General features: G+C 42.8%; 1 protein-coding gene across 1 annotated transcript in view; it reads right to left on the bottom strand.

Moving 5' to 3' along the window:
• Positions 1–698: 698 nt before the first annotated feature.
• Positions 699–18,012, bottom strand: part of ZEB1 (zinc finger E-box binding homeobox 1) — a 189,358-nt gene continuing 172,044 nt past the window's right edge. Inside the window, exons 6-9 of the mRNA XM_065870861.1 lie at positions 15,555–15,660; positions 3,367–5,177; positions 1,379–1,559; positions 699–1,255 (exon numbers count right to left, since the gene is read on the bottom strand). Coding sequence (XP_065726933.1) covers positions 699–1,255; positions 1,379–1,559; positions 3,367–5,177; positions 15,555–15,660 — 2,655 coding nt within the window. The remainder of the gene's footprint in view (positions 1,256–1,378; positions 1,560–3,366; positions 5,178–15,554; positions 15,661–18,012) is intronic.

The following is an 18,012-nucleotide window of genomic DNA, read 5'->3' on the forward strand; positions in this document are numbered from 1 at the left end:
TCAACTCCATTTAAACCACATGAGTAAGAAACTTCAGCTCTTCTATCGGCTGCTTTCTTAAGGCTAACGATACACTTTAAATGAGAAGACGCTCTACTATGACAGCTAAATATTAGAAGTTACTACCTTCTAGACTGAATTTAGAAATGGTAGTTAGCACGGTTTGGAACTGCATTATACTTCTCCGTGAAGGGAATTTTGTAGTGCAGAAGTTCTCACATTTTAAAAAACATAATAAAATACTGAAGCGGATTTAGCATATGTTTACCAATAAAAAATTATAAAATTTCTCCCAATTGTACAGCTTAAGAATAAACCAACGTAAGAGTGATAATTAATACTGATAAAATGAAACAATGCCAGATGCTTGTCTAAGTAATCAGTTTCCTTTAACCTGTTGCATCTTTGCTTTCTGAGTCATTAAGTTTTCTAATCTGCTTCATGTTACAAACTTGTTCCTAACTTTGAAAAATGCATGAAAAATTACTAGGTCTGAGGTTCAGGCACACCCGGATTTTTTTTTTGTGTGTGGTTTTTTTTTTTTTTTTTTTGGTATTTTGTATTTTTTTAAATTTTTACTTTACACAGTAGTGAACAGAAATCACAGTATACAGGTTACTGTGTTTCCGTGAAAAGCATGTATAACATAGAACAAACTTCATTACCAATTAGAATTTTCTTTCTTTCTAGAAAAACCATCAGGCTTCATTTGTTTTCTCTTCAGACACCTGCTCAGCGCCCTGGCTGACTTTGTGTTCTAAACTGTGGGCTGGGCTTCCAGCTCCTGCGCCCTCCCTCGCACCTTCGGAGTTGGCTCGCCCCTCCCCCTCGCGCCCCTCCCCCTCGCGCCCCTCCCCCCCCTGCGGTCCTCCACTTTCCTTTTCCTCCTGCAGGTCTTCCATCTCCCTCTCCTCCTCCTCCTCCTCCTCCTCCTTGTCACTGTCCTCGTCCTCCTCCCGCGTGGAGCTCTCCCTCTCGTCAGAGTCGCCCTGCGAGGGGGAGGCGCGGGCCCCCGCGTGGTGCGCGGGCGGGCCCCCTGGGCCCGCGGCCCCCGGCTCGGGCCCCTCGGCCTCCCTCTTGCAGTAGGAGTAGCGGTGGTTCATGTGCTGGGAATAGGAGCCCGAGTGGGAGAAGCGCTTCCCGCACTTGTCGCACTGGTAGGGCTTCTCCCCGGAATGCAAGCGCGTGTGCTCGATCAGGTGATGCTTGTGTTTAAACGCCTTTTTGCAGATGCCGCACTCGTGAGGTCTTTTACCTGAAAATAAGGGCACAGCTATGAAATAAGACGGCATGAAGCCGACAGGCTTCGGGGCACTTCAGGTTGGAGATGGTTATAAATTTGTTTTTCCAAAACTGCCAGGTTCACGAGCATACATACCTGTGTGTTCGTATTTATGTCTCAACAACGAGCTACTCTTCTGGAATATCTTATCACACAAATCACAAGCATACATCCCATTTTCTGTCTTTCGCATTTTCTTTTTGGGTGGCGTGGAATCAGAGTCATTCTGATCCTCTACATTTGATACTCCTTCTGAGCTAGTGTCTTGCCTTTCATCCTAGAGGAGACAAAGAAGTAGGACAATTTCCTTTAAAATTACAAGATAAACAAGAGACATGAATAAAAGCACAGATTAAAGAACTACTGTGATTTACACTTTCCACAACTTGACCAAAGCAGGCTCCAAGGGGAGGGCCAGGTGACAGGTGGGGCTGACACAGACAAAAGGGAGGGGCGCTACATACAGCCACAACCGCAGCAAACCCGGGGCCGGCTGGCGCCGAGAAGAAAGGACACCAAAAATAAGTAATACCAAACGCAGTACTAACACAGTCCACCTAGTTCCATATGAATCGTTAATTTATGAGAAATTGGCAGAAAGTTTTAACTTACGAGTTTGCTAAACAATCACAGATTTGTGACTGCATCACTTACCTTCACTTTTTCATTCTGGGTTTCACTAAGCAAAAATTAAGATTCTGTTTTTTAAAAAAGTGGTCTTCAGACTGCATCTTCCAGAACCTTAGAGTTTTGTGAACTAAACTCCACTGTCTCCCTGTCACTTTTCTAAGGAGCAAGGTGGAAACAATGTAGGAGGGTCTACATTTCTAAACAAGAACACTTGCTAAACAATGAATCTTCAGAGTTTCGGGTTAGGGATAGGGTTGGGGAGGAAACTTGGGCCTCCTGCCAGTAGAATAATTCTTCAGGGAGCCTGTAGTGGGATTGGGCCCCTAAGATCCTGTGTCTTTTCTGAAGTCTTCCATTCTAAACTCACAAATTTTCTACAAGTTCAAAGGTTTTCCACGTTTCTCACGGCTTTGTGAGGCGGGAGAAGTGCCGACATTTTTCTGGCATTTGCGAGCCGCTGATGGTGCTAAGGGGACTCGATTTTCAACGTCATGTGATCTAGTTGATGATTCACGGAAACGTCTGTGGTTCCCTGTTTATTATTCAAAGGCATGAAGAGTGTTTTATATACCCAAAATTTAGACTTGGTGAGAAATTCAGCCGTGTGAAAACTTTTTCAAGAGTTACCACAATTACGGGAAGCCCACTGGCAGCAATAGAGAGCAAAAAGCAGCAAAACACACTTGAACAGGATACCGTAATTATTTTAGCTGTACCTACTTAGAGCAAATATTTGGAAAAAAGATTGAATCAAATGAATACTAGAGATAAATTTAATCAGAAATTGATGGAAAGAAATGGAGAGACATCAAGGTCAGTGACACAGAAAAAGCCCGGACAGTGAGACACACAGCAATCACACATATTGGTTCTATCAAAACCGTCATGGATTTGGGGGGAGTTAAAGAGGAAACTGCAAACATAGATTCACAAGAATATTCCCTCATGTATCATTATGACTGAACACTACGTAGTTTACAGCTTATAAAGTCATGAGTAAATTCACTAGATGAATTCTTTATATACTTAATTTTTGTTTGTTTAAAGTTTTTTTATAAACACATAAAAAGTGATAGCTAAGTTCGCCTGGTGTGAAATGTCTGTGAACAAGTTCTCATTTACGAATGATCATAATCGACACAGAACGTTACCGAATTTTGGGATCTGACTAGAAAACAGAAGTCTGATTAGTAAGCATTCCAGGTTTACTTTCGTCTTCTGTCTCTAGTTTCAAACAGTCAATATTTAGCTGAGACTCATCGACCCTTTTCTCAGCAGAATAACAGGACTGCCGTTGAAAAGTACTAAGGCACACATTCATCTGTTTCCTTTCAGAAATGACAGCTTAACAAGCTGCTTGGCTCTCTTGGGACTGATTTTTATTAGAAAAATTCACTGAAAAAAGTCAAACGAGCACTTGACCAGTAGAGGCCGAGGGTGCGGGCATTCTTTACCTGATTTCCGTTGGGCTGGGCCGCCCTCAGGGCTGCTTCCTGGGCCGCCGGGCTGACTGCAGTCGAGTACGTGTAGGCGACCTGGGGGATCAGCAGGGTCTGCTTGTTGGCCGCCAGCGCTCGCAAGCACGGAACGCTGTTCTGGTCGGCGATGGCCACGATCGTGGGTAACTGGGCAGTGACTGTAGGTATAGCAATATTTATGGGGTTGGCACTTGGTGGGATTACATTTACAACTGGTTCTGAGTCTGTGACACAACTGTCCTTTTGTGGCTCCTTTTTTGCACAAGACAAGTTCAAGGGTTCTTCCTGGACAGAATAAACACTGTTCTGGTAAACACTAGTGATAGTTGACCTTTCCAATAACTCTCCCTGTTGCTTTGGTAGTGAAAGATCAAGAGGTTCGACTTGTGGCTCTTCCTGTGCCCCTTCTGCCGGGTACGAGTAACCCTGTGCGTTTCCGGAGGAGGAGAGGTTGAGGGGGGATGGGGATGATGCGCTGCTTCTGGAACCATTGACCGCGGAGCCCACCGGTAGGACGGGGGAGCTAGTTATCTTCAGAGGACTCTGGAGATTCCTTGTGCCGTCCTGGGATTCATCTGCGTTTGTGGGCTGAGGCTGATCATCGTTCTTAGCAGGGATGTTGGCTTTGCCTGGCTCGGGAGAAGATGCTTCAGAAGACTGCACTGAAGTCTGTCCCGTCTGCATCTTTTCAAACCACTTTTTCACTACATCCGGCGGTAGGTTCACTGAGTCAGCAATTTTTGAGAGCTCTTCTGCACTTGGCTGTGCATTCAAAGCATAATATGCTTTCAGAAGAGACAGGAGGTTCTTTAAAGGTGGCTGGCTGGGAGACAGACTGCCGTCTCCGGACCCCGAGGGAGCAGAGGCCTCGGGCTTGGCACCTTCTGGTGTGGGGGGCAGACGGGGCTGGGCGGGCTGCTTCAGGTCATAGTGCTTTAGCTCCGGAAGTGCGCTGATGTCCCCTGGACAGTCGTCACACAGGAGGCAAGTGCTGTCATTCCCTCCTCCTTCAAAGCTTTTGTCCTTCTCAGATTTAACAGTAAGATCTTCTGGTAACTTCTCACTTTTGCAACTGTTGGTGGGGACTGGATTTTCTTTTTTTAAATTCTGAGGAACAACTTGAAGTTGGCTAGGTTGTTCAAGACTGTAGTTAATGATGATTTTGGTTGTTCCATCTTGATCAACCAGAGGAAGACTGATGGCTGAAATAACAGAATGGCCACCTTGCTGGATGGATGAAGCGCTGATTGTTTCTTGTTCTTTGGATGCAAGATTGGCTTGATTATTCTCCAAAACTTGCCTGATTACATTACCATCTACTGCCACTTTAAGTACATTCTGAATATCACTCAAGTTGATACTGATGGGGGACACCAGCCCCACCGTTGGCAGAACAACGGCCTGCACCACACCCTGAGGAGTACTGGTTGCCTGCAAGGGGCCACCACCACTGAAAACCCCATTCTGTAAAGGGGTTGAACAGTTGATTCCTGAAGCAACCACTATGGGCTTGAACTCATAATCCACAGGCTCAGTTTTGATTTGGTTTACGGAAAGTTGTTCTCGGAAGGGCTTATTCTCTATCTTCTGCCGTGTCTGTGGTCGCGTGGGACTGCCTGGTGATGCCGAGAGAGATGGTGAGGGACACTGCGAGGTCTTGAGCCCTGCTCGTGGTCGCCCGTTCACAGGCATCAGGCTGATACATTTCTTACTGCTTATGTGTGAGCTATAGGAACCGGAATGGGAAAAACGTTTCTTGCAGTTTGGGCATTCATATGGCTTCTCTCCTAAACAACAACAAGAAAATTACATTCATAAATTTTTACGTATCCACGTTTTCCCTGAAACAAGCAGTATCAATTTAAAAAGAGGTTACCATGTATGTTTGTAATATAATTTTATTTAGAATCATCACTTTACGTTCAAAACCTACGTAAATGTCATAAACGCCAGTAAAACGTGAGTCTGAGCTACGTGCTAACCAATAAGAGTCTTCTCAGCATATGTGTCCAACATTTCTGCAAACTTTTAAACGTTCAAATCATTCTCAAATACCAAAAAATTATATCCTACTCTTTCAAGTAATTTTTTTCTGATCCTGTTTCACCAATTTATGTAATTTTCTATATTTTATTCTACTTAACCATCTGTAGGAGAAATTAATATTAGAGGAAAGAAAAGTAAATCTCCCGTAAGGCTTAACACGTATGAACATCTCGCCTTAACGGTATGAGTCATGAATATCTATCCTTCCCACATCCACAGGTTTCCACAGGTTTCCTTGAAAATATCTTTCTCAATGGGAAGAAAACTTTAAATACAAGGTATTGTTATAAGCCTTGGCTTATTAAACTGGGACGTATGTACTTCTGGATATATCAGGCAATGTTTTACTGGGTATGAAAAGCATCTTACAGTTGCAGTTTTAGCGACAGTGGTTATGGTAATTTAAAACATGTAAACATTAAGACACAGATTAGACTATGTTGCACAAATGCAACGTTTCTGTGAAACGTTAGGAAAAAAACAAAGAAGCTTCCTGCTTACAGAGGCCTCCTTTAAGTTGCTTCCTTAGACCTTCCAGGGTGCAAGGCCAGTAGGGCTACTTTGACAGAAAATTTTGAGAAGCACTGAGCTACCTGAAATATTTACATACAACCTATTTCTTTTTTCCTTTTGCTTTAACTGAAGTTCATCGTTTATAAGGTAAAGGTTACTGATGCCCATTTTCGGGGAGGCAGCAAAGTCCAGGTGTTGGGGGCCGTTTCCCTGCACCTGTTACAGTGGCTCAGCAGCTCGTGGAGATGCTCTTTAAAAACCTTCCTTAGATGAATGAGCGGCTGATTATGAAAATTATGAAATGTGACGATGCTGAGTATCTACTCAGTAGCAAAACTAAAGCTCTTTATCTCCCCCCCCTTTTTTTTGATGTTTATAGCCACTTTATTTTTTTTTAATTGATGTATAGTTGATTTGCAATGTTGTGTTAGTTTCTGGTATATTCGGCTTTATTCTTTTTTTGAATTTTTGAAATTTATTTTTTATACAGCAGGTTCTTATTAGGTATCTATTTTATACATACTAGTGTATACATGTCAATCCCAATCTCCCAGTTCATCCCACCCCCCCCAACACATTCCCCCTTTCTTTTTAATAATTAAAAGGAAAGCAGCAAGAAAGTCAACGTAAGCTCTGCTAGTAATGTAACTTCAATGTTGTAAACTTTAAAACAAGTGCATTATATTTTCATAGAAATTTATATCTAAGAAATCAGAACTGGAAGGAATCTAATAAGCCCTCTATACAGCCTCCTTCTCAATGAAGAGTTCATTTTCTGTCATCCTTGACACTGGCTCATCTCTGCTGACCCCCTTTATTAAAAGGGGTCTACTGCTGCTGGACAGCTCTGTGGAAGACAGTCTGGTCTGGCTCTGCTGAGGACTGTGGATCTGGGCTCAGATTCTGGCTCTGTCACAGGCTATGTTCTTAACCTTTTTAAGCCTCAGTGTTTTGGTGCATAAATAAATGTAGATACATCCTCACTGGACTGGTGTAGCAGTTATATGAGATTATATAGCAAAACTCAGTGTGCTCTCAAGAAATGTTAGTGATTCCTTCCAAAGGCAGTGAGACAGAGGTGCAGTACTAAGCCAAAGTCCGCCTGTTGGAACGCCTACTTCCCTGCACTAGTTTGCTTCTGATGCCACAGAATTGGGTTAACTTCTCTTCCACGAGCCAGACTTCCAAACTGATGAAGAGCTGTCACGTGTATTCTTCAATTTCCCTTGTGTAGGTTGAACATATCCGGGTCTTTCACGTGTTCCTCGTGGGACATGGTTTTTAGAACCCTTACTCGCTTGTTAACTCACCTCTGGAAATTCTCCAGTTTAAACAGTATCTTTCCAGTGGGATGCCTGAAATATGATTCATTACTCAAAATGCATCAGATAAAAATTTCCAGTGGGGGTAAAACAAGGGATATGTCCTAGTATCTCTCTTATTTTAACATTCTTAATTATTCGGTGGCATTTTTAGGTGAGTCCCGCTCTCTAGGAAAATAAGCATATGTAATACAGGTTACTTCTGTCTTTACAAACAGGGAGGTAGAAGAGCACAGTGGGTACGGCAGTGGCTTTGGAGACAGGATGCCTGTGTCAGAGCCCCAGCTCTGCCATGTCCCAGCTGAGTGACTGTGGACAAAGCTAAGCTTGCTGAACCTCCATTTTCTCGTAGCATCCACCTCACAGGGTTATTGTGAGAAGTATATGCCTTAGTGCATGCAGGTAACTAGAGTGTGGCCGCACAGAGTTAAGTGTTCAGTAAGCGCTAGTTATCATTATGCTTATTGGGAATCACCCTGATACTTCACCACTCCTGCAAAGTCTGCAGGACAGTTATTCTAGAGCTAAAGTCACTACGTTTGTTAGAAAAACTCTTGTTTCTAACTCTCACTTCATAGCTTACGGATGATAGCCGAAGCACATCAGCTCGCTTACCAGTCGACCTGGGTCAGTGTTTGTAACCACTCAGCCCTGGAGGTCGTATCAGGAGGGTGTGCTGCTCAAAGTTACATGTACTATGAACACTGACTTCTTTTTAATGGCTGGGTGGGTGTTCGGTTGCACCTGATGTAAAGGTTTTCCAGGCTAAAATGACTGTAAGGCCGGGGAACAAACCCAGGTTACTTGCTGGGAGGATCCCAGCCCGGGTGCAGGGGCTCCTTTGCACGCCCGTGTGTGCAGGTGTGGGGGCCTTCTCACAGCTCAGTGCCCACCCACGTGTGAAGTTCACAGGACGTGTGACACACGTCTCTGCATAGGGTTCATTTCATGGGTATCAGAAGAGACCAACTATCTGGGCAATTTTAGGGCATATAATCGAGGACCCTGACCCTCAAGGTCTTATGAAAACTCCGCTGAGAAAAAAAATTACAGAGGATTCCTGAAGGGTATGCAGTTCATTCATTACTAGATACTCTAAACAGTGCTTCCAAAACCATCTGTGGTGAGGGTCATTTGTTTTTTCATTAAAAAAACTTTCCGATCTCCTATGGACCAATATTGTATAACATACAATGAAATTGTCAGAGCACTGTCTTGGTATACTAGTTTCTCAGTGTGTCTGGGATGACGCTGAGTAGCCCTGCTTGAACTCTCCCCCTGGAATGGACCATCCGGGAGCCGCAGACGGGACGGCGTCCGCCAGCCACCCTGGGGCAGTGCTTTTCCTGAACGGCGCTTTGGAGAAATATCGTTGGCCTCTATTGAAGAACCTTATTTTAGAGAGAAAACACTATCAAATTCTCTGTTGTATTATTTTAAGGATATTTCTCAGGATGATATAAATATTTTGTTCTTTATTCTTTTTTAACTTAATTTTTAACATCCTTATTGGAGTATAATTGCTTTGCAATGGTGTGTTAGTTTCTGCTTTATAACAAAGTGAATCAGCTATATGCATACGTATATCCCCATATCCCCTCCCTCTTGCATCTCCCTCCCACCCTCCCTATCCCACCCCTCTAGGTGGTCACAGAGCACCGATATGATCTCCCTGTGCTATGTGCTATGCGGCTGCTTCCCACTAGCTGTCAGTTTTACATTTGGTAGTGTATATATGTCCATGCCACTCTCTCACTTCATCCCAGCTTACCCTTCCCCCTCCCCGTGTCCTCAAGTCCATTCTCTACGTCTTTATTCCTGTCCTGCCCCTAGGTTCTTCAGAACCTTTTTTTTAGATTCCATATATATGTGTTAGCATAGGGTATTTTTCTCTTTCTGACTTACTTCACTCTGTATGACAGACTCTGAGTCCATCCACCTCACTACAAATAACTCAGTTTCGTTTCTTTTTATGGCTGAGTAATATTCCATTGTATATATGTGCCACATCTTCTTCATCCATTCATCTGTTGATGGATGCTTAGGTTGCTTCCGTGTCCTGGCTATTGTACATAGAGCTGCAATGAACATTGTGGTACATGACTCTTTTTGAATTATGGTTTTCTCAGCGTATATGCCCAGTAGTGGGATTGCTGGGTTGTATGGTAGTTCTACTTTTTAGTTTTTTAAGGAACCTCCATACTGCTCTCCACAGTGGCTGTATCAATTCACATTCCCACCAACAGTGCAAGAGGGTTCCCTTTTCTCCACACCCTCTCCAGCATTTATTGTTTGTAGATTTTTTGATGATGGCAATTCTGACTGGTGTGAGGTGATACCTCATTGTAGTTTTGATTTGCATTTCTCTAATAATTAGTGATGTTGAGCATCCTTCCATGTGTTTGTTGGCAGTCTGTATCTCTTCTTTGGAGAAATGTCTATTTTAGGTCTTCTGCCCATTTTTGGATTGGGCTGTTTGTTTTTCTGACATTGAGCTGCATGAGCTGCTGGTGTAGTTTGGAGATTAATCCTTTGTCAGTTGCTTCATTTGCAAATATTTTCTCCTTTCTGAGGGTTGTCTTTTCATCTTGTTTATAGTAACCTTTGCTATGCAAAAGCTTTGAAGTTTCATTAGGTCCCATTTGTTTGTTTTTGTTTTTATTTCCATTTCTCTAGGAGGTGGGTCAAAAAGGATCTTGCTGTGATTTATTTCATAGAGTGTTCTGCCTATGCTTTCCTCTAAGAGTTTGATAGTTTCTGGCCTTACATTTAGGTCTTTAATCCATTTTGAGTTTATTTTTGTGTATGGTGTTAGGAAGTTTTCTAATTTCATTCTTTTACACGTAGCTGTCCAGGTTTACCAGCACCACTTATTGAAGAGGCCGTCTTTTCTCCACTATATATTCTTGCCTCCTTTATCAAAGATAAGGTGACCATATGTGCGTGGGTTTTTCTCTGGGCTTTCTGTCCTGTTCCATTGATCTATCTTTCTGTTTTTGTGCCCATACCATACTGTCTTGATCACTGTAGCTTTGTAGTATAGTCTGAAGTCCGGGAGCCTGATTCCTCCAGCTCTGTTTTTCATTCTCAAGATTGCTTTGACTATTTGGGGTCTTTTGTGTTTCCATACAAGTTGTGCAATTTTTTTGTTCTAGTTCTGTGAAAAATGCCATTGGTAGTTTGACAGGGATTGCATTGAACCTGTAGATTGCTTTGGGTAGTATAATCATTTTCACAGTGTTGATTCTTCCAATCCAAGAACACAGTATATCTCTCCATCTGTTTGTATCACCTTTAATTTCTTTCATCAGTGTCTTATAGTTTTCTGCATACAGGTCTTTTGTTTCCTTAGGTAGGTTTATTCCTAGGTATTTTATTCTTTTTGTTGCAATGGTAAATGGGAGTGTTTCCTTAATTTCTGTTTCAGAATTTTCATTATTAGTGTGTATATAGGAATGCAAGAGATTTCTGTGCATTAATTTTGTATCCTGCTACTCTACCAAATTCATTGATTAGCTGTAGTAGTCTTCCGGTAGCATCTTCAGGATTCTCTAGTACAGTATCATGTCATCAGCAAACAAACAGTGACAGTTTTACTTCTTCTTTTCCGATTTGGATTCCTGTTCTTTTTCTTCTCTGACTGCTGTGGCTAAAACTTCCAAAACTATGTTGAATAAGAGTGGTGAGAGTGGGCAACCTTGTCTTGTTCCTGATCTTAGTGGAAATGGTTTCAGTTTTTCACCATTGAGAATGATGCTGGCTGTGGGTTTGTCATATATGGCCTTTATTATGCTGAAGTAAGTTCCCTTTATGCCTACTTTCTGGAGGGTTTTTATCATAAATGGGTGTTGAATTTTGTCAGAATCCTTGCATTCATGGGATAAATCCCACTTGATCATGGTATATGATCCTTTTAATGTGCTGTTGGATTCTGTTTGCTAGTATTTTTTTTTTTTTTTTTTTTGTGGTACGCGGGCCTCTCCCTGTTGTGGCCTCTCCCGTTGCGGAGCACAAGCTCCAGACGCTCAGGCTCAGCGGCCATGGCTCACGGGCCCAGCCGCTCCGTGGCACGTGGGATCTTCCTGGACCAGGGCATGAACCCGTGTCCCCTGCATTGGCAGGTTTACTCTCAACCACTGTGCCACCAGGGAAGCCCTAGCCTTTATTTTAAAGTCTATTTTGTCTGATAGGAGAATTGCTACTCCAGCGTTCTTTTATTTCCATTTGCATGGAATATCTTTTTCCATCCCCTCACTTTCAGTCTGTATGTGTTCCTAGGTCTGAAGTGCACCTCTTGTAGACAGCATATGTTTCTGTATCCATTCAGCCAGTCTGTGTTTTGGTTGGAGCATTTAATACATTTACATTTAAGGTAATTAATGGATATGTTATGTTCCAATTACCATTTTCTTAATTGTTTTGGGTTTGTTATTGTAGGTCTTTTCTTTCTCTTGTGTTTCCTGCCTAGAGAAGTTCCTTCAGCATTTGTTGTAAAGCTGGTTTGGTGGTGCTGAATTCTGTTAGCTTTTGCTTGTCTGTAAAGGTTTTCATTTCTCTGTCCAATCTGAATGAGATCCTTGCTGGGTAGAGTAATCTGGTTTGTAGGTTCTTCCCTTTCATCACCGTAAATATGTCCTGCCACTCCCTTCTGGCTTGCAGAGTTTCTGCTCAAAGATCAGCTGTTAACCTTATGGGGATTCCCTTGTATGTTATTTGTTGCTTTTCCCTTGCTGCTTTTAATTCTTTGTATTTAATTTTTGATAGTTTGATTAATATGTGTCTTGGTATGTTTCTCTTTGGATTTATCCTGTATGGGACTCTCTGTCCTCTTGGAGTTATTTCCTTTCCCATATTAGGGAAGTTTTCAACTATAATCCCTTCACATATTTTCTCAGTCCCTTTCTTTTTCTCCTCTTCTTCTGGGACCCCTGTAATTCGAATGTTGGTGTGTTTAATGTTGTCCCAGAGGTCTCTGAGACTGTCCTCAATTCATTTCATTCTTTTTTCTTTATTCTGCTCTGTGGTAGTTATTTCTACTATTTTATCTTCCAGGTCACTTATCCGTTCTTCTGCCTCAGTTATTCTGCTATTGATTCCTTCTAGAGGATTTTTAATTTCATTTATTGTGGTGTTCATCGTTGTCTGTTTGCTCTTTAGTTCTTCTAGGTCCTTGTTAAATGTTTCTTGTATTTCCTCCATTCTATTTCCAAGATTTTGGATCATCTTTACTACCATCACTCTGAATTCTTTTTCAGGTAGACTGCCTATTTCCTCTTCATTTGTTCGGTCTCATGGGTTTTTACCTTCTTCATCTGCTGCGTATTTCTCTGTCTTCTCATTGCCTAAGTTACTGCGTTTGCGGTCTCCTTTTCACAGGCTGCAGGTTCTGTTTTTGGTGTCTGCTCCAAGTGGCTAAGGTTGGTTCAGTAGGTTGTGTAGGCTTCCTGGTGGAGGAGACTGGTGCCTGTGTTCTGGTGGGTGAGGCTGGATCTTGTATTTCTGGTCGACAGTACCGTCCGTGTCCAGTGGTGTGTTTTGGGGTGTCTGTCACCTTATTATGATTTTAGGCAGCCTCTTTGCTAACGGGTGGGGTCGTGTTCCTGTCTTGCTAGTTGTTTGGCCTGGCCTGTCCAGCACTGGATCTTGCTGGTCGCTGAGTTTAGCTGGGTCTTAGCATTGAGACGGAGATCTCTGGGAGAGCTCTCGCCAATTGATATTACATGGGGCCAGGAGGTCTCTAGTGGACCAGTGTCCTGAACTCGGCTCTCCCACCTCAGAGACTCAGGCCTGACACCCGGCTGGAGCACCAAGACCCTGTCAGCCACACGGCCAGGTATGTGGAGAGAGTCTTGCCTATTGGGAAGTCTGTGGTCTTCTGCCAGCGTTCTGTAGGAGTTGTTCCATATGTAGATGTATATCTGATGCATTTGTGGGGAGGAAGGTGATCTCCTCCTCTTACTCCTCCACCATCTTGAAGGTCCTCCCTGTTCTTTATTCTTAATGATGCTTCAAGGAACAACTTTCTCTATGGACTTAGTATCAGGAAGGGTTGTGCTTTTTCCAGCAAGTGATTCTTTTTACTGACAGTCACTCTGGGTCTTGGTTACTAATTGTAGTTTTCTTACTTCCGAAACCTTAGGGTCTAATTTGTGGTCACTTCTAGCATGTGCAAAGGATTTTATATATTCCTTTTGTTCTCATGTTTACTTCATGCCTGTCTTACTTTCTTAACTTTATTTTTCTTAAATGTTTTTAAAATTTTTGCTGTATTAAAGGTGTACAAGCCTCATAGTAAATAAGAGACATAATGAATGGAGAGCAGAGCACAGTGGAAGTTTTGGTTCTATGATGCGGCCTAAATTTGCCTTGTCTTTTAAAGCAGCAGCATATTGTTAGCTTATACAAAGCTCTTCACCATCAAAACTCCTAAAGTTTTTCTGTATGTACTACAGATACTAGCTCCCTACTTGATTGAGGTTGATTTTTGAATATCAGTGTAGGATTCTGTGATTATTAACTTCTTGTTTCTAGACTTATATTTTAATGTTTGGTGTGATCTGTGCATCCCAACTGTGTATCATCTATAGATCTGGTAAGTCCTCTTACATGACTGCAATATGACTGCAATAGGACCATATGACGTTCATTTTGTATGTGAATCTTACTTCAGGAAGGGATGCTTCTGAACTCATTCTACAAGGCCAGCATCAGCCTGATACCAAAACCAGACAAAGACACTTTATAAAAATTTACAAACATACTCATAGAAAAAGAGATCAGATCTGTGATTACCCGGGGGGGGGGGGGGGGCGGGGGTGGGGGGGGGAATTGGATGAAGGTGGTCAAAAAAGGTACAAACTTCCAGTTATAAGAAGTTATAAGATAAATAAGTACTAGGAATGCAATGTATAACATGGTAAGTATAATTAACACTGCTGCATGTTATATATGAAAGTTGAGAGTAAATCCTAAGAGATCTCATCACAAGGAAAATATTTTTTTCTATAATTTTGCGTCTGTATGAGATGGATGTTCACTAAACTTACTGTGATAATCATTTCATGATGTATGTAAGTCAGATCACACTGTACACCTTAAACTTATACAGTGCTATATGTCAATTATATCTCAATAAGGCCGGAAGAAAAAAGGACAGTGGTGTAAGAGGAAAAAAGGTCCATTTAGTATATATTAATATATATGTATAAAATTGATGAAAACTGTTCAATGGCACAGGAGCTGAGAGGCTGAGAAACAGGATCCTGTTCCAGGCTCTAAAAGACAATCTTTACTTTCCAGACACATTATTAATGTGTAAAAATTTTTAAATGTATTTGTATGAATCTTGGTTTAAGTGGTAACTTTAACATTATTTAGCCCTCAACAACCAATTCAGCACAACTTCTATAAATGCAGTTCCAAAATAAAACACAGATATCACCAACCAGCCCTCATAAAGCCACCCAACTCTACTCTTTTTGCAGGATATTTGTAAAATCTTCACAAAATAAGCATGTGCAGACACATAATTTCCCACTCATTAGCTAACAGCTGTTTTTCATTAAAATTAAGACTTAAGTAATATCAGAATTAATCAGGAGACGAACAGAGTTCATAATGCAATGCAAATGTGGGATAGTTTCTAGGTTTTGATAGCTTTTGTGGAAACAACTTTCTAAACAGACATAACATTTTTACCATATAGTAATGTTCATTTTGTACGTAAAGCTGCAGACAGACAATGACTAGTGTAGAAGAGAAGGGTGAGATGAGGGCAGAGCACATTTCCCTAGTCTAGGTCCCCCTTCACGCCTCAGTCCGTGCCCTGCTGTGCTGCTCTCGCCCGCTGACTCCACAGCACCCGTGCCACCTCCTGCCTCGAGTTCCATTTCTACCTCTCTCATGTAAAGAAGAGTGTCTTCATCTCCTCCCTCCCTTGGGCACACGGTACCCCTATAGTCTTTATCGTTCCCTTGTTAACTGTGCAGAGGAGGCGATGAAATAACATTCACCAGAAAGCTGAAGTGTTTTCAGGTTGTATGTCTGGTTAACGCATGCTATATTCTGATGAGGAAATGTGGAGTATGTCCTATTGACTTGCTATACTTTAGTCAAAGATTAAGATTCCAGTAAAACACCATTTACAAGCAGAAGATTTCTCCAGGTTTGTCTTTATCCTAAAAGAAAAGCAGCGTTTCTAATCGTGTGTAGATCGCAAGTGATATTAATTTATTACCGTAATTGCTATGATATTCACCATAGACAAAGAAAACAAATATTTACCACTGTGGATTCTTAAGTGCTCTTTTAGATGGTGTTTGTATTTGAAAGCTTTTCCACATTCAGTGCACTTGAATTTACGATTACCCCCAGACTGCGTCACATGTCTCTGTAAGAAAGAATTGGTGTTTTATTTATAAAGCAAAAAGGCTTTAAGGAACATCCAATCTACTAAAAGGAATGTTTTGGTGATTCTCAAATTTTAACAGTCACAAAAATCTAACACTGGGAATATTACCAAAAAGGAGGTTGATCATGGCAACAGAATTGTGACCTAAAGGAAAATCTCCGCTTCCTGAAGGATCAGCAGTATGAAGCAGCACAGCGTCAGCACAAACACTACGCACTTTGCTAGGAACGAGAGGCCACGTCGCCTGCAGTCTGATCCACAGATAAAGGAACTGCAGTCGAGGACATCCAGTCATCTGTCTCTAGCACAATTACTACACACACAGAAGAAAAGGCTGGGCTTTCTCAGCACCTTAGCCTGTCTCTAGTAAGTTTGGTATTTCCAAAATGTACCTTAATCTGATGATTTAACAAGTACTTCCATTTTTTTCAGCCCAATATGGGTTGTTGTACTAGCTTTCTGCCTGGCTTACCAAATCCCTACTTCTGTATACTTCAAATATATCCTGTACCCTCTATTACTCTTACAGAAGCACCGCTGGAACTGAATTATTCAACCAATTCTGCTCAGAGATTTCTAGAGGATTCCTCTCCACCCCTGAACCCAGATTCTACTACTACAGACGCCAGGTTCATAGCCCCTGAGTTTCCAGGCTTCTTCACCAATCCCCGCTCAGGAGCCTATGTCCCAGTCGTCCAGTGAGCCCCAGTCTTCTGCACACGTACTGCTCTTCACCTCCTTGCTCTGATTTATACTATCCCTTACTTCTTGGCTGTGCTTCCCCTGAATTCTGACCATTAAGATTCTACCCATCTGTCAAAGGCTCAAGCTCTGCTTGCTGTGCGCTCTCCCTCACTGGAATCTCCCTTCTTCTGTCCTTCGTACAGGAAGGACAGAGCACGTACCATGCTCTACTTCACCCAAACCCCTGGCTTTGAAACCGAACATACGGTGACAACTCCCAAATGTCTCTCGCTCGACGTCTCGCATCCCCTCAATGCCAGGCCCTCGCTGGCCGCTCCCTCGATGGTCCCCACTGGGAAGCAACAGGCCTGCGGTGACGCCTGCATTTCTCTCCTGGAAGAGTCGGCCCTCCCCTCGTGTGTCTCTTACCTCTGTGAATAACCCCCTCATTGATCTGATCATCACTTAAGCCCTGAACTTCGGAGGAATCCCTGATCCCTCTCTTTCCATTAGACCCTTGTTCAATCCCTCAGCAAGCCATCCTGCACCCATGGTCCCTAACGATGCTGTGTCTGCCACACCGACTGCCTCTGGCTTAGATCACAGCCTCTAAGTGGCTCCCTGCTTCCTTCTTGTCTCTCTCAGTCTACTTTCCACCCAAGAGTCCGTGCTGCCTTAGAATTATAAAGACAAAATGCAGTATCTTTCAGTGGCTTCCCTATCACACTTATTCTCAGAAAGGTCTCCCTACCCTGTAAAAAAAGAAAAACTTTCTATCCTCTTACTCTTGCCTTATTTTTTCATCATTCTACCTGCTTTTATATCTTACATTTCTGTCACCTACTAATACACGCCTTCTACTGGCAGGGACTTTGCTCATGTTTTTCACTATTGTGCCTTTAACACCTACAACAGGCCTCATACAGAATCGAAACTCAGACACTTTTCAAAGGCCAGCATGGCAGATGGTCTGCACTTTGGTCCTAACCTAAATTGTTCCCAATTCTGTTTCTCACATTATTACATTTATCACGGCTCCTTTCTGACGTTGGTCTGACTACATACTTCACGTATAAAACCGACTACCTTTGCAAAACCCATCAGAGAAATCCTCACAGAAAGTGGCTTTCACCCTCATCAGAGATCTTACAGTTTTATAGCGGCATCTCCTGCTTTCCCCACCAGTTCCATCTGTCCTCTGAAGGTCCCTTCCTTTGACAAGGGCCCTCAGGGTAGAGGATGTGGGGCAGCAGAGGCAGGACGGGCTGCTCCCCACACATCACCTGGCAGACCCTTTCCCCAGGGCTTGTCTATAGCATGGTCATGTGGGGACACCAGGGTGACAAGAGCATGCATCTGTATTGTCCCTGACAAGACTCGTGCGGGGCAGATGCGAACAGATGGGCTCTGTCTTCCGTGTGTCAGTTTTCTCCTCTCCTGGCGCTCGGTCCACCCCAAGTGCCCTGCGTGGACTGAGCCACTGACCCACCTAAGGAGAAGCTTGGTTCTTGCTCCCTGCCTGCCACCCTCCCACACCCCTTATCTTAGTTCGTGAGTGTTGTCCCCAGAGTCCTGAGAAGACAGGCTGACCCTTCTCATCTTTCTGTTGCAGTTTTCTGGTTTGGGGTAACTTGTCCTCTAGGGGAT

Source organism: Phocoena phocoena, chromosome 2, assembly GCF_963924675.1.
Source record: "Phocoena phocoena chromosome 2, mPhoPho1.1, whole genome shotgun sequence".
NCBI classification, from domain to species: domain Eukaryota; kingdom Metazoa; phylum Chordata; class Mammalia; order Artiodactyla; family Phocoenidae; genus Phocoena; species Phocoena phocoena.